The sequence below is a fragment of the Amborella trichopoda genome, chromosome 7 (genome assembly GCF_054954075.1).
Source record: "Amborella trichopoda isolate Santa Cruz 75 chromosome 7, AtrichopodaSantaCruz75HAP2 v2.0, whole genome shotgun sequence".
Classification (NCBI taxonomy): Eukaryota; Viridiplantae; Streptophyta; class Magnoliopsida; order Amborellales; family Amborellaceae; genus Amborella; species Amborella trichopoda.
In genome coordinates, this window is record NC_142342.1 from 41,190,012 (window position 1) to 41,205,404 (window position 15,393).

Here is a 15,393-nt window from a genome sequence, read left to right on the forward strand (position 1 = left end):
ATGATGATAGAAACTATGGATGGGAGTAGCATCCATGCATCCATTTTCTCCAAGTGTTATCAAAACCCATTCTAGCCAGAATTTGGTCAAATAAGGACCAATAAACATGGCCATATGCTTTTTCCCAGTATATCTTAAAGATCAGACCGGGCTTTTTTATGACATGTCTGGAGTGAATGCACTCGTGTGCTACGAGAGCACTGTCGAGGATTTGCCTACCTCTGATGAAAGCTATTTGAGAAGGCAAAATGATAAAAGGGAGGACCTGTTGAAGCCTAGTAGCCAGCACCTTGCATAGGATTTTGTAAGAACAGTTGATGACGCTAATAGGTCAAAAGTCTTTAAGTTCCTCAGCCCCTTCCACTTTGGGGACAAGGGCGATGAAAGTTGCATTAATAGCTTTATGCAAGATGCCCCTAATGTGGAATTCATCAAAGAAAGATATGAAGTCAGGACGGAAAGTGTGCCAAAAAATCTTGAAGGGCGCAATAGGAAACCCATCAAAGCCTGGGGCCTTATCGTTTGCCAAATTGTTAATGGCCCCTACGATTTCATCTTCCGAGAAAGGTCTCTCAAGCCATGCTCTCCACTTGTCCGATATAGTGAAAAAATCAAGGGAAGTCATTCTTGGCCTGCAGACCGAAAGGGCTGTGTAGAGGGACTGGAAGAATTCCAGTATGGCTGCCTCAACTTCCCCAGGATGGGTTAGAGGACCTTTTTGAGGATCGAAATGGCATTATCCCTTCTACGGCAGTTAGCTACCCGATGGAAGAATCCCGTGTTCAAATCCCCTGCTTTCAACCATTTCACACGAGGTCTCTTGAACCAAAAGAGTTCCACTTTCTTAAGGTTCGCAAAATAATCCAATCGCACAGAGGCCTGGTTTCCTCTTAACGTTCCAAAGATTGGATGACATGAAGGAGGGATGTCTTATTTTGGGAGTAGTTCCCAGGTATGGACTTGCTCCAGTTTTTCAAGGCTGCTTTGAGGAGTTGAATTTTAGTTTGTAGCTTGTACCCTGCTCTTCCCGCGACTACTGTGGACATCGAGTTCCACCAAAGAGGAATCAGTGTTAACAGGGAATCCTCTTGAAGCCATGCCAGTTCGAATCTGAACTGCTTGGGGCCTCTGTGTACAGCAACTATATCTAAGAGAATGGGGCAGTGATCGGAAGTAGTTTTGGGAGGAGAGAGGGCGTGAGAACCAAGGAAAGCCTGCTCCCATTCTAGAGAGAGCAAGAATTTGTCAAGCTTGGACAAGGTGGATTGAAGAGAGTGGTTGGACCATGTGAACCGACTTCCCTGAAGTGGGATGTCAATAAGCTCATTGCGGGATATGAAGTCAGAGAAGGCGTTCATACCCCTAGAGTAGGTTTGGGAAGTGTTCCTTTCGTGTGACCATCTTATGATGTTAAAATCCACCCCCCGCCCCAAGCACCAGCAGGGGTGTGGTAGGGAAGCAATATGATCCAATTCAGCCCAGAAGTTGGGTCTATCTGCATCTGAATTAAGACCGTAGAAAGCCGTGAATTTCCAAAGGAGTCCATCAGAGGTGCGAGAGAGTAGAATAGTAACCGAGAAGTCTCAAGAGTAGATGGAGACCAGAGTGTTATCTGAAGGGTCCCAGATAACCCAGATGCCACCTGCAGCCCCATTTGCATGCCGGGATATCCATTGGCTAGGTCTACGTCCCTAGACCTGGCGAATAAGGGGGAGGATAGGCTCATGAACTTTTGTTTCAGAAAAGGTCAGTATGGTGGGTAAGAACTTTGCAGTCATATCCTTGACTGCAGTTCTTTTGCATGACTGGCCCAATCCTCTGATATTCCACGAAAGGAGTTTCATGGGTCCGAGTGGAATACAGGGGTAGCTCCCTGAGTAGAGGACAACCTGGCTGACCTTCTCGAGAGCGTAGTGGTGTGAGCCCACTGATTTGGCGAGTTTGAACCCACAGGTAAGAGAGAGGAAAAGAGGTTCTAAAGTTCCCTCTATCCCTTTGATCGCACCTTTATGCGGCTTTGAGTGTAGGCTTGTAAGATGAGGGAGCAAGTCCCTCGGATCCGTCATGTTTGAAGCTTATGACTTTATATACCTCCTTCATCTTTTCAAGGTCTCTGTCTCGTTCTTCCCTGTTAGTCTCGTCATCGGTGTTCGTCTCTATAGGGTGGATACTGGATTCAGCTTCTGACGTGGTAGCTTGAACAGGGAGGGGGGAGGTGTCAACAAGATGTAGCTCCACAAAGGAAACAGAGAGCGTAGAAACGTGATGTGCAGGGTCCTGGTGAAGGGGAGGAAGAAGATAGAGCGAGTGATGGGGTGGGGTGGGGAGGAGGAGGAGAGAGTGGGTTGCGTGGAGGGGGAAAGAGGGGGGGGGGGGGTTAAAGGTTGGAGAGGGGTGTAGAATCCTCATGAGGGTACCCCAAAAAAGGAGGGAATGAGGAAACCAAAGCGGGAAGGGAAGAGACGGGAGAGGAGTGCCAACGGAGGTTTGACAAGGAAGGCAGGTAATGGTGGACGTGCAAGGAAGAATAGTCTGCCGACAAGTGTTGGAAAGGCGTGGGATAGCGGATGTGCATCGTTCTAACGTGGCAAACCCGAACAAAGTGGGGGCCAAAGGGGAGGTGCGGGGACAGCAGGCCTGAGACTACTTCAGGTTTCAGAGGGGAGAGGTCAGAAGAGTGAACCGAGGCTAGACCAAAAGGGAGCAAGTTTCTTTCCATAACCGTGCAGGAAGTCGAAACAACAGAGGTAAAGGGGAAAGGAAAGAATAGGAGACAGGTGATACCAGAAGAAGACATTGGCAGACTCAGGGGAGGGGGAGGCAGAGAAGGGAGCGAGGGGTGCAAGCGAAGAGGAAACAGGTGGACGGATGAGAGAGGGATTAGGTAGCAAAGAAAAAGGAGCAGGGAGAGAGTCGGAGAAGTCAGGCGAGGGGGCGGGAAAGGAGGGAGAAGAGTTGGGTTCGAAGAGCGGGGAGGTACACGCGTCTTCTTACAGCTGAGGACACGTGATTGGGTGGAGAAGAGGGAGGCAAAAGAGGCGAGGGGCTCAAGGGCAGTGCTGTCAGGGGGGGGATGATGGGGGTCATAGGGAGGGAAGAAGAAAGTAGGCCAGAGATACGGCTCGTAGGGAAGCCCGAGGATAAAGAGAAAAGAGGGAGGGGCTGAGGTCTAGGCACGGGTTGAATAGGGCTAAGCCCAAGCCCAAGAGTCCCAACATCACAATTGTCGGCCAAGAAGTTGAGTTAAACAAGGAGAGGGGAGGGATCTGCTGACACGCGGCTCTGGTCTTGTCAAGCAAGTGACCGTTTGCACCAGGGGCTAGTCGAAAAATAGGCCGAAATCTCGAGCATGTCGGAAAGGCTGTGGCATTCCGCCATGAAGATCTTTTTCATCATCTTTGTCATTCGACCAGAGTCCACTGAGATGGTTCCTTACTGCGCTCCCGGGAGCAGGAAGGGCAGTGAAAGAAATGGCGAGAAGATGGAGATGCTGGGGACCAAGAAAGCGAGATCGGAAAGAAACGATCTTCAACCTCCAACTAAATTGTAGAAGGGATTTGGTAAGGGTTCAGGGGGCGGATCGACCCAAGAGGAAGGAATTCCAAGGATTCTAGAGAATTGAGACCAAATCCCCACATGTGGCAACTATATTTTTGAAGGTAGAACGAGACCAGGCATGTAGGGGGACCTGGTCGAGGGTGAGCCAGACTCTCTGTTTGGAGAAGGAACCGACTTTAGGAGAGCAGAGGAGAAGCTGAATGGTGGCTCCTTTAAAAGAGAGGGGTGGAGCTCGTTTAAAACGTGTTGAGCCAGTTGTGGAGACGGAAAGGAAAGGAGCACTTCCCCTCCCAAGAGTCGCCTGCAAGAAAGGTTAGGTTCCTTCCAGGTGATCTGAGCGAGTTTCTCATTCCCCTTGATGTCATCTCGCCTTGGTGATAAAAGACCGACCAAGGAAGCCTCAAACTTGCATTTGAGGGGGGTCAACTCTGCACCGGGGACTGAAATACAGTTAGGGGCAATGAAGTGGCGAGAGGAAGGATCAGGAGAGTAGCCATGGTCAGGCACAGTAGACTACCCCAGATTGCCAATCAGAGGAGATGGCCAGGGGATCCTGGTGTCAACCTCAGAGAGACGGGTGTTCTTTCCCGCTACCTTGGCATAATTAGGAGCACTCTACTTGCCTCGAAGAGGCTGAGTGCGAGCAACTGGAGCGCGGCAAGGGAGAGGAGGAGGAGGGGGCTTGGGGTACAAGGCATAGATTGATTGTTCAATGTTTTATGAAGCTAGTTTCAAGTTTCTAGTTTCTATCAGATAGTGGATACAGAATCTCTGATAGCTGATACTTTTGGAGTTAATGAATAAACTAAATACCTACTATTAAATATATCATCTCCATACATTTTTTTCTATTATTTAACCTATTTTTTTATATTTTTTAGAATATTTAATATTTATTGACCGAATCGCGGAGATGCACGTGCATCCGAAACGCATCGAGGCACATCACCGCATCGGCCCCCCCATCGCATACGGCCGCATCCTGCATTTTAAAACACTGTTTTAAATTTTCAAGTTCATGCCTCATGCAAATCAATTAAGCTTACCCAACTTCTTATCTCCTTAAGGGTGTGTACCAATCAACCTTGTCTAGACTTCGAGAGAGGAAAAATGGCAGATTCACTAAGATGGCCACCAAAGGTTTGCTATAAGTAGTTGCATAAACCCCTCCCTTCTTTTATTCCCTTCGAATTTACATACCTAGCCCTTTTCTTTGCAATAAAGCCCCCTCCATCTATAATTCCAAAAGACCTCCCATGAAGAAACCACACAACTGCCCCACCACCCCCCTTCTCCCTCCCTCTTCACGTATTCAGAGCGGATAAGATTGTGGTTGTATTCCAGAACTTGGTCACTGTGCTTTGAGAGTTTTCCCTATTCACAGAGAAAGGATCCTTGTTTTGGTGTTTCTTCAGCACCCTCCCTCCCTTCGTCTCTCTCTCTCTCTCTCTCTCTCTCCAGACCAGATAATGTGAACTTGCTCATTGTGCTTTGAGAGTTTTCCCTATTCACAGAGAAAGAATCCTTGTTTATGATTTGTGTTTCGTTAGTATCAATGGCCTTTTCTAACAGAAGAGAAACCCAATATCATCAACTGGAGGACAAGAGCAGAAGCTCCTAGTGCCAAACCAAAAATCAACCAACTTTCCCCTTTGAATGCATGACCAAAGACAGGTTTGCAGCATACAATAAAGAAAGATTTCCAACTGTGTCGTTCATTTTCATATTCTACAATCCATTCAGTATGGCATTTGGATCAATGACAACTAAACTCAAAGGATCATCGCTCACAGTCATGCTACTGCTAGATTTATCAGTTACAGTGGCAACAAAATGAGCGAAGGAGAATCCAAGCTTGATATAGAGAAGGAAGATCAAATTTCTATAAGAAAACCAATCTCCAATACAAGCATTAAACCAATCTCCAATACAAGCATTGCAGACAAAATGGTTGAGCATAGAGCTCACAATATCACAAAAAATACATCCTTTTGAAACACGCAAAATCAGGGGGCGCTGCAAACTTCAAGGTCATGCTGAAGTAAGAATTGAAAACATTTGGACAAGTTCATCACCTACTCCGGAAACACAGCATCAAGGGCTGTATCTTGGGTGGCTCTTCTTCCACTTCCATAATTGAGATCCCCGAAAAGAAGAGATTTGGTAGTTGATTTTTTTTAATAAGAAAGCTCTGATCAGGAATCCAAGCTCTTCCTAGAGTTTTGATGGCAGAGTTGACTTTAGGACCCTGCAATTTGACCCAAATGCAGCCTCTAGAGCTTGTTTAGAGAGGCTATGAAAGACCCCAACTAGCATAATCATATGAGCACTATCAGAGATGAGTTCAAGTGCAGGAACCACTTCAATGGCATTGATGAATGAGAGATCCTAACTAGCATAATCATCTGAGCACTATCAGAGATGAGTTCAAGTGCAGGAACCACTTCAATGGCGTTGATGAATGCCAACGATGACTGGTTCAAAGGCCTAAAGCCGAGGACTAGATTATCCAAGTAACACTAATAAGCCTTGTTGAGAATACTGGAATCATTTGGTGCTTGAACGTCTTAGAGAAGAACAAACTTTTGGGTTGTATTGCAGTTTAGAGAGAGAGAGGGAAACAAACTTTTGGGTCGAAATAATGAATATCACAGCTTAGTGAGAGAGAGGCGAGTAAGTTTGTGAAGAGAGAGATATAAGTACTACGTGGGGAGAGGGGGAGAGAGAGAGAGAGAGGTTCACGGGTGGAAGAGGGGGGTTTCTTTAGAGTCTTTTTGGGTTATGGATGAAGAGGACATTATTCAAAGAGAAGGGGTAGGAATGGAATTTGGCCAGGGTAAAAGAAGTCAGGGGTTTGGCGGCTGATTTTAAAACTTTGAAGGAGTCCATGGTGTTTTCATAGACCCAAGGGTTTTTTTGGGACAAAAAATACAGGGAGGAACATATTTATTTATTTCCTCATAATAGAGAACCAAAATGTCCCTCATGTGATCTGGCTGACTCCATAAAGCATACATAAGTCATAACTACATGAGTACCACCTCAACAAACCCCAACAACCCTCTTAGTCATGTTAACGTAGTCAACCCCCATCTGAGCAATGGCCCAAATATCCTTCTATAAATACCTCTAATGCTTGCAAGACCTTGACTACAGTGGGCTAGTCCGAAGCAGTTTCTCAATGCTTTCCCCAATTCATCCTTGAAGGGTAGACCTTGTGAAAATGCAACTCATCCTTGGGAATTAACATGAATCATGACTAAAAATCTCAAAAGGTAACCATTATAGTGGTTTCAAAGTATTCAGTTTTCTCCCGGCTCTCTAGTCTCACAGCAATTCCCTTCACTTATGAGTTCGTGAGTTACATGGTCCTTGGTACAATTCCTCCACAAACCAATTTGTCTTCTTGTGCATCAGATGGTGCATTATATCAAATTCATTTTCCAGGTACCCAAAGCTAGCTTTAGCTCAAAGAAGATGGAACAAAACTTGCACATCGTTCCTTGACAAGCCTGCCAAAGGTCAGCATCCAGATGAACTCTTGCAAGCAAGTGGAACCAACGAGTCGCCCTTCTGCTACAGTACCACACTGAAGGTCATAGGTAGGCCATCCATGGCCCTTTCATATCTGTTGCTTAGCCAAAAGTCGGATGGAGACTCTTTTCTTTTGCTGCATTAGCAGCGAAGAGTGATTAAACAGTATGAGGGCCGATTTCTGTGTGGAAGGAGAGCATCTGTTTAAGCTAAATGGCAGTTACAATACAGAGATAGTGTTTCCAGCCAATAACTGTGGTAGATGAGATTGATGATTTAGACATAGCTTATCCAAGCTGAGAGCTGCCGATTGCACTTGAATGCAAGCAAGTGCACACAGTGGGTTCATAGTTTTAGCAAACAAACTTCAACTTGGAAGTACCAAGGCAATAACAATGCAAGCAAATATTAGTTTATTATGAAATATACAAAATCAGCAAGTTCAAAAGGCAGAATAATAAAAGAAAATCACAAAGAATAGCAAAACTTTCATCGTTTATCAATAATGTATTTGGTAGGATAAAATTTATAAATATAGTTACAAGACTTCTAAAACAAAACTCTTACGAAGGCAAGCGAGGATCAGTGACATATCTTTCCCGCAGCTCATCCAATGATAGAAGCTGCAGGCGAAGAAAGAAAACAACCACATCAGAACATAAATGACCAAATAAAAGCTCCTCTGAATCTAAATAAGAAAATGCAAAAGCAGTTGAGCTATTACCATTTCTGGGGCAGGTACAGCAGGCATCACATCATGGTGCTCCAAACCCTGCTCTGACTTCTGTAATATGGAAACAATCAGCAAGTTATATTCTGACACTCAAAGTTCAACATTAGTCATAAAAATTCAAAATAAAAAAGAAAGATTTGACACTAGTAATGCAAATGCCTCGCTGCAGTCATTTCTATCTTCTATGTACTGTAGTCAACTCACAATTGAAAAACGCAGGTTTATATGCCAATCAAGGCCCACACTAGTATGTCAACAATAAATCAGCAAGGTAAAGAATATACAAAATTCATACTAATAGAAAAATGTTAAAAGAGTGATACAGTTAAACATACATACAATACCAGAATAAAATCTGTGAAATGCCTGCCCTGAGGACTAGGCATCAGTGTGCCTGAAAAAAGAGAGCAAGGAACAAATGCTAGAGGGAAACAAAATCATTGATGAACCTAATATATGCTAAACATTTGTTGCTGATTAGCAGAAACTAGGAGTTACACTGTCCTGCTAGGCAAGTCTGGCAGAAGGACTCAATGGGGACAGCAATAAAAAATCCAAATCATTGTCAGATCATGCGGTATAACCAATACAACTTCAAAGAACGAATCTCATTTTCATTAAGATATCAATGATGCAGAACGTTAACTTCAGCATATCCACCGTCCAAAAAATTAAGCCAATCACCAGAATATATATGATATAACAATAACATCTTGTCAAGTTTATTAAGCCACAAGCTATATTTTCCTCTTCTTTACGATCGGTATTCACAAGCTAAGTTATTATGACAGCAAATTTAAACATCAGGCCTGGTATTACTCAGCCACAGTCAATAGTCCAAGGAGCTCATCATCATCCTCAGAGCCTTTTTCCAACTATTTAGGGGTCGGCTACACGAATCGTGGTCTGTTATTTTCCTCTATCAAGGGTCATACCTTCAGTGAGGCCATAAATCCCCAGATCTTTTCTCACTACTATCAACTATGTCCTTTTGGGCCTACCCATTGCCCTTTTTGAGCCTTCCACTTGAACTAACTCGCACCTCCTAACAGGTGCTGTATTTGGGAGTCCAAGAAGCTCATTGTGTTCCTTTTCTGTCAGAAGAAAAGATTATTAGCAGAGTAATACAGAAGACTGGGAACTCATTAGATCTCCGCACACAATAAATTAGCAATGATTGCTCACTTCCCCAATTGGATATTTAGATAAATCACTCTACTGTCATTCCCTCCTAAAAGGCAGAACATGAAGCACAATTAAAGCAGAAAAATTGCAATCGACAATGAAACAGATCCATTTCTTAGAACAATGGGAACAAGAAGTACAATAAAATGAGAACTGCCAATAACCATAATGAACTAAAGAATGGCACTTAAGCGAAAAATGAAGTACAATGCCCGTTAAGCTGAGAAGCATCCAGAAAACAGAATAACTATATTGTGATTCCACAGTCCATGACGAGAGATGAAAACAACACACAGGCTCCCTTGAAAGATAAGAGAAAGGTGGTATTTGAGTATACAAATTCATGGAATACGTAGGAAAATAGGCTTTGGAAAATCAAATACAAATCCTGTTACCTGAAATGAAGCAAACAAGGTGAATACAATGCGTCCACGTTGTGTTGCCTCCACACGCCGAGTAGCAAAATTATTTCCCTCACGTATGCGATGAACCTGATATACGATTGGCACTGAAAAAACACACTCAGCTCTAATCATTGTTGTCTAAATGATATTTTCAAAGTTCCTATAAAACTAAAGTTCAAAATTGCCAACAAAAATACAAGAAATATGCACGACAAGATATTGAGATATCCTTGGTTCATAATCATTGAGCAACAAAAATCTTCCACAGAAACAAATATTAGCTATAGAGCTAATTAAAGCTCATTAAATCACCATCACAAATTTCAGCACATAACATACAGCTTAGATCCCCAGGAAGAATGAAGTAACAATGTAAGCTATGTGCAAGCTTTAGGCTATCCACTGTCTTAGATGCTGCTGCAAGTGCCTACATATCATAGTTTTAACATGAATGAGTACCACGATTATAATAGAAAAACCAATTTAGTAACATAAAGCTTCTGCAGTAAAATTGATCCATTCCTTCAGATATGAAAAGACGAATCAACATACATAAGAACTCCATCACAATTAACATGGACAACTTCTAATTATTTTCTGTACTAATTAGAAGTTGTTCAGCACTTGAAAGGAATTTACAAAGTTTGAAAATGGAAAGAAGTGTGCATAGCTGCATACCAGCTTCAAAGCATTGTCCATCATATATGAATAGATAGTATCATTTCATGGAAGTTGTGCATCAATATGAATAGATAGTATCATTTCATGGAAGTTGTACATCACCATAACAAATTTGACAAAAAAGTATGTGTAAGATAAATTATAGTAGTATGTGTCACATTTTAAGCCTCAAATGGGAACGGCAAAGCAATAATTTTTGGTTTAGGAGAACCTGAGAAGAATCCAGCTTCACAAACAGAATATGTTTGTCTGTATAACTATAACACTCCAAAATTTCCTGTGGCATATAGATCAATATGGATGCATGACATTGATATGTACTTCATTTGGTTTTTAATGTTACATATCACCAATTGTACCACGAATAAATTTATTACAACAATGTGCCAAAGAAATAAATTCCACAAAATCATATCAAAACAGATAACCCATTAGAGATGCACATTCTAAGGAAGATCACCCCACAGTTCCAAACCACTGTCCAAGTCTCAAGCTGAGTCCAAGATTCCCTTCATTGATTCAAGTTGTTGAATGCAAGAAAATGGTGGTATAATTTCTGGACACATTCAACCTTTGGTATACGAAGTAAGATGAGGATCCGCAGTTAGACTCAATAAGTACTGAGGAAGCCTACTACAAAGATAGATAATTTAGCTGATGTTGATGCAACCAGGAACCTTTGCTACAAGGACATGGCTACAAGTGTCAGCCTCCAACACAAATAAGCATGTCAAAAACACCAAGTCCAAAATTGGCCTCACACTTACAATACAACACTAAAAAAATGGTGAGAGGTGGTGAGAGGTGGTGAGAGGTGGGAGTTTAAATGACATTAAGTACTTTCAAAGTAAATTTCAACCAAAAAAAAAAAAAAGAAGTGCCTAAATTTGTCATGTCCTTGGTGTGTTGCCACAAGCCCAGAACATTTGGACAAACGTGTCCAAGTTACATAGCCAGAAGAAGGTCGGGATGAAGATTTCCTGCCATTCTATAGTGTTACTTCCTTCTTTGTTACTTTAATACGAGACCTATGAATTTTCTTCACCTAATATAAATCAAAACTTCAAAATACAGACTTAAGGGCAACACACCAATACAAATAAGATGCCTTAGGAGAGAAATGCCTCGGATTTTTTAATTTTCTATTCTTCAAAATTTCCTACATCACTTACCAGTGTTGTTAAATGTAGAGCCAAGTAGCCTGGCTCTCTTTTCTTTAATAAGTGATAAATTTATTAGGTGAAAGAAACTTCAACCCATCACCATATAAGCAAATACCAAAACTTGGCCAAGCCAGGATATAAACAAAAGTAAAAGGAAACAAAAACATCATATCTACATACTTCTGGAGGTCGAAAATCGCTTATCTCAAGAACATCTGCATGAATATTATTCACCAACCTATTTGGCTCTCTGCATTGTCTTCCCTAGGGGTATGCCAAAACTTCTGAAAAAAAGATACCTGTGTATACTCAACCTACTAGCCTCATACCATGTCAGTACTGATATTGATACCACATACTGCTGGAATACCAGCTAGTATAAAATGACACACCTATAGAGAAATATAATATAATGCATTATCATATGGACAATATGGTATACATATGTACCAATGTGTTGGATGCATATATTTCTGTGTTATGGAAGCTATATTATATATTTATAGATGTGTTAGACAGGTTACTCATATTTGTATCCGTATCATGGACCTCAAAAAATGCAGAGTCATATGCACGTCTTCCACGTAACATGTTCATATCTCCTGCTGTATCTGGGCATCCTAGGCCAAATATCTATAATATTTCAAGCGCTACTAATTTAACTTCTCCAAGAGCCAAGTAACATTGCTAAACATCATAGTTGTATGACTTGATTTTGATCTAAATGGTCAATGAAACACAATCATAATATATCATCTACCACACACATTCAACCAAGGAACATGCACCGAGAGTGTCCTATGGGATTAGGAAATTTTCTCCGATGAATAGATCTATAATTTGACTTGCAAAAGTGGAATGGAGTCAAATACCCATAGGACTCCCTATTCATCAGAGAGAAAGCAATGGGTCCTCCCTTAGCTAACATGAAATGTATTCCACAATGTTAGCAATTCTTAATACATAGTTCCCATTGCTCCAAGGCAATCTCCTAAAACTGAGTTCATCACCATTCACCAACAAATGATTTGTCATAAGAATCTTTGACAGGTTTGGGCCATGGCAGGGCCACAATACCCAGGAAATGAAACTAGAGGAATACCTTGGGTTGTACCATTGGACAGTTCAAACAAACTATTTAACCAAGAACATCATCATTCTCGCTTCAGCCTCCAATATAGATCTGCTCTTCCTACAGCCCAACATGCCCCAAAGCTCTACATTATTGCATTGTGGAATGTTGCTGTCCTGATTCCCATCTTGGGACATATTTCTACCCAATGTTTTATGCATGATTGCATGTTCTAAAAATTGGTGTCATGCAAATGTTTCAAAAATCCATATTACAGTTCTACAAAACTTGGCCAAATCACAATAACAAGTTAAAGGCCTAGGCCTACAATTTAGTTTCAATATGGATGGCAGTAGATTTGTTTCTGAAAGACTGCAATTACCACAACTATAATGGAATTGAAATTAGTGTGTCCATCACCTTAACAGTTACCACCACCTTAACAATAACATTCAAATCAAAAGGTTAAACTACAAACTCAGGACAGTTATGAAGGTTAGCAGTTAACTGAAAACAATTTATTTCTTGTTCAAGCTTTAACTGCAAATATTAGGAAACAGAAAACCTTTAATAAGTCCTGAATAAATATTGCTTCATATATGCCGTTATACACTCTGGGAAGACACAGTTAGATGAGGCCATAAGTAAGATCACTCTAAAAAGCTTAAACATGAATATTACATGTCCAATAAATTGTCCTCCAAAAATTTGTCCAAAGCTAGGAGCATCGGGCAGAGTAACTCCACGAAACATGTCCACCTATGCAAGAGAGTGAAAAGTTAGTCATAAATTCAGAAAACATCAGTCATTCTCAAAGCTAATGGCCTAATATAGAAGTAAAAGAAATCAGCTTATGAAGGGGGGGGGGGGGGGAACACACAAACAAAATATCTATGAACATATAGCCTACAACAAACATTATCTATGAAGAATTATTGGCTGGGGCAAAAACCAATATACAACCATACTGCCTGACATATCAAGGTCTAAATGGGGAAGCAAAATTCTAAATACATTTAAAATGTAATAATCAGAAATGTTAGATGTAATTAAGTTTATAACAGTAGAATTTTACACAAATATATTTTCAAGAAATATGTCTTTATATTGAATACAATGCGTCCTTTGAATAAAAACAGGATATAATGGAGTTTCTGCTTGTTGCAAATATCAAGAGAGCGATACGTTGGTTCTCATGCTTTATAATGGCTGCTATAAACCTTGAAATTCCCATATTTGACTGTATTGGGCAAATTTAAGTTTATACAGTGCATTGGCCATAAAACTGAAGGGTAGGTTTTATAGGATGGCTGTAAGACCAGCCATGCTTTTTGGGGAAAAGACATTGGGCAATCAAGAAACAGCATATATGTAGTTGAGTGTAGCAGAGATGAGGATATTAAGATGGATGAGTGGCAAAACATGAAAGGATTAAATTCAAAATGAATAAAACCAAGGGAACTTAGGGTGGCTCCAATAGGCAATAAGTGAGGGAAGTGGACATAGATGGGTTGGCAATATGCAATGTAGACCTAGAACATCACAATAGGAGGGTCAATTTGATTCAAGTGGAAGGATCTAAAAGGGCAAGGCAAAGGTCCAAAAGGTCATGGATGGAAGTAATGAGAAGGGATATGGTGACCTATGGTTTGACTGAAGGTATGGCCCTTCATAGAGCAAAATAGCATAACAAAATTCGTACAGCCGATCCCCAATAGTTGGGATAAAGCTCGGATGATGATGATGACGATATGGTACATTGTCACCTATTGGCTGTATATCACTGCAGGCAGGGTCCAAATCGGCAATATCAGCCGATGTAACCGATATTTTAACTTTTTTTTGACATTGGGAAGCTGAAAGAATATCTGTCAAGCAGGTTGTGCAAGAACATTTACCTAATTATCTGCATATCACACCAAAAATTACAATGTCACCTAGCAGCAAGAAAATCACCAATTTGCATGTCCCCTACCCCATCCCTGGGCCCCAAGTTCCCAACATATGACCATCGCAGCCTTCAAAAATTACATCATATCCCTGCCCTCTATCTCTGTTTTGCATATCCCTTTGATGTCCCTCAAAGTGCCTGTGCTAAAACACACATCAACCCCACATTATCCAAAATTATCATATATTTGAACTCTCTCTCCTCAATATTCTACCAAAAGAGACCCCAATCCATTCCATTACCAGAATTCCTGCAAAACATGTCCCCTCACACAGGAAACGTGACCATGTCCCCAACCCAACCACCCCCCCCCCCCCCCCCCCCCCCCCCTTCCCCTCCCCTCCCCACCCCACTCCCCACAGGATGCTGTCTTGAAAAATCCATCAATATCCCCAGCTGGATCCGCACAATGACCCGAAAGAAACAATGCCCACCATTTCCATACTTCGTTACTTCTAACTATACCTCACTTCCTAATTCCATCAACAGTCGACCCCAGATTACCCATGATGTAAGACAACCATCCCACCCGTACTCTCTGACCTCTAACCCGATGGTGCAATCCATGCAACCCCACAAACTGACAGGGACAAATTGTTAGCCCCCTTTTTCCACATACCACTGCACCCTCATAATCATCCTATATCTGTGAAGGCCAATTATATTCTTACTGACTGATTCCAACCCTTTTTTATAGGTGATATAACACCATTATTACAAATTATCCTTTCCATGCTCAGATACCCATCTAAATCCATCAATCTCAGCCAGAATGGCCCCTCATGAACCTGTTCACCCACCATCCATAAACTTAGTTTATTTGAAGGGAATTCAATCCCCATAATACCGTAACAAGCTCTCCAAGTGTCCAGCCAGAGGACGTACAAGCCACTATCCCCACCCATTTCCAGCACCAACCCTTCTTGGTTAGTCATTCTTCTAGCTCCCTTGCTCTTCCCAACATCTCTCCTCTGCCACGTTCATCCCCATCACTGAGGTCTTCCCAATCTTCTTTTCCTTACACTGTCCTCATTGTCCCCTTATTGGATGGCCCCAGCCCCACTATATCTATCCTTTTAACCCTTTAGGGATCCCTAAAGAATGCCACTTAA

At 41.8% G+C, this 15,393-nt stretch overlaps 1 protein-coding gene across 5 annotated transcripts in view; it reads right to left on the minus strand.

The window, feature by feature from the left end:
* LOC18423021 (acyl-CoA thioesterase II) overlaps nt 1-15,393 on the minus strand; it is a 28,975-nt gene that overhangs the window by 9,883 nt on the left and 3,699 nt on the right. For all 5 annotated transcript variants that reach the window (XM_088871396.1, XM_088871395.1, XM_020672095.2 and 2 more), the window contains exons 7-11: nt 13,012-13,089; nt 9,754-9,841; nt 9,406-9,518; nt 7,817-7,876; nt 7,660-7,715 (exon numbers count right to left, since the gene is read on the minus strand). In XM_088871396.1, the coding sequence (XP_088727522.1) occupies nt 7,660-7,715; nt 7,817-7,876; nt 9,406-9,518; nt 9,754-9,841; nt 13,012-13,089 (395 nt within the window). The remainder of the gene's footprint in view (nt 1-7,659; nt 7,716-7,816; nt 7,877-9,405; nt 9,519-9,753; nt 9,842-13,011; nt 13,090-15,393) is intronic.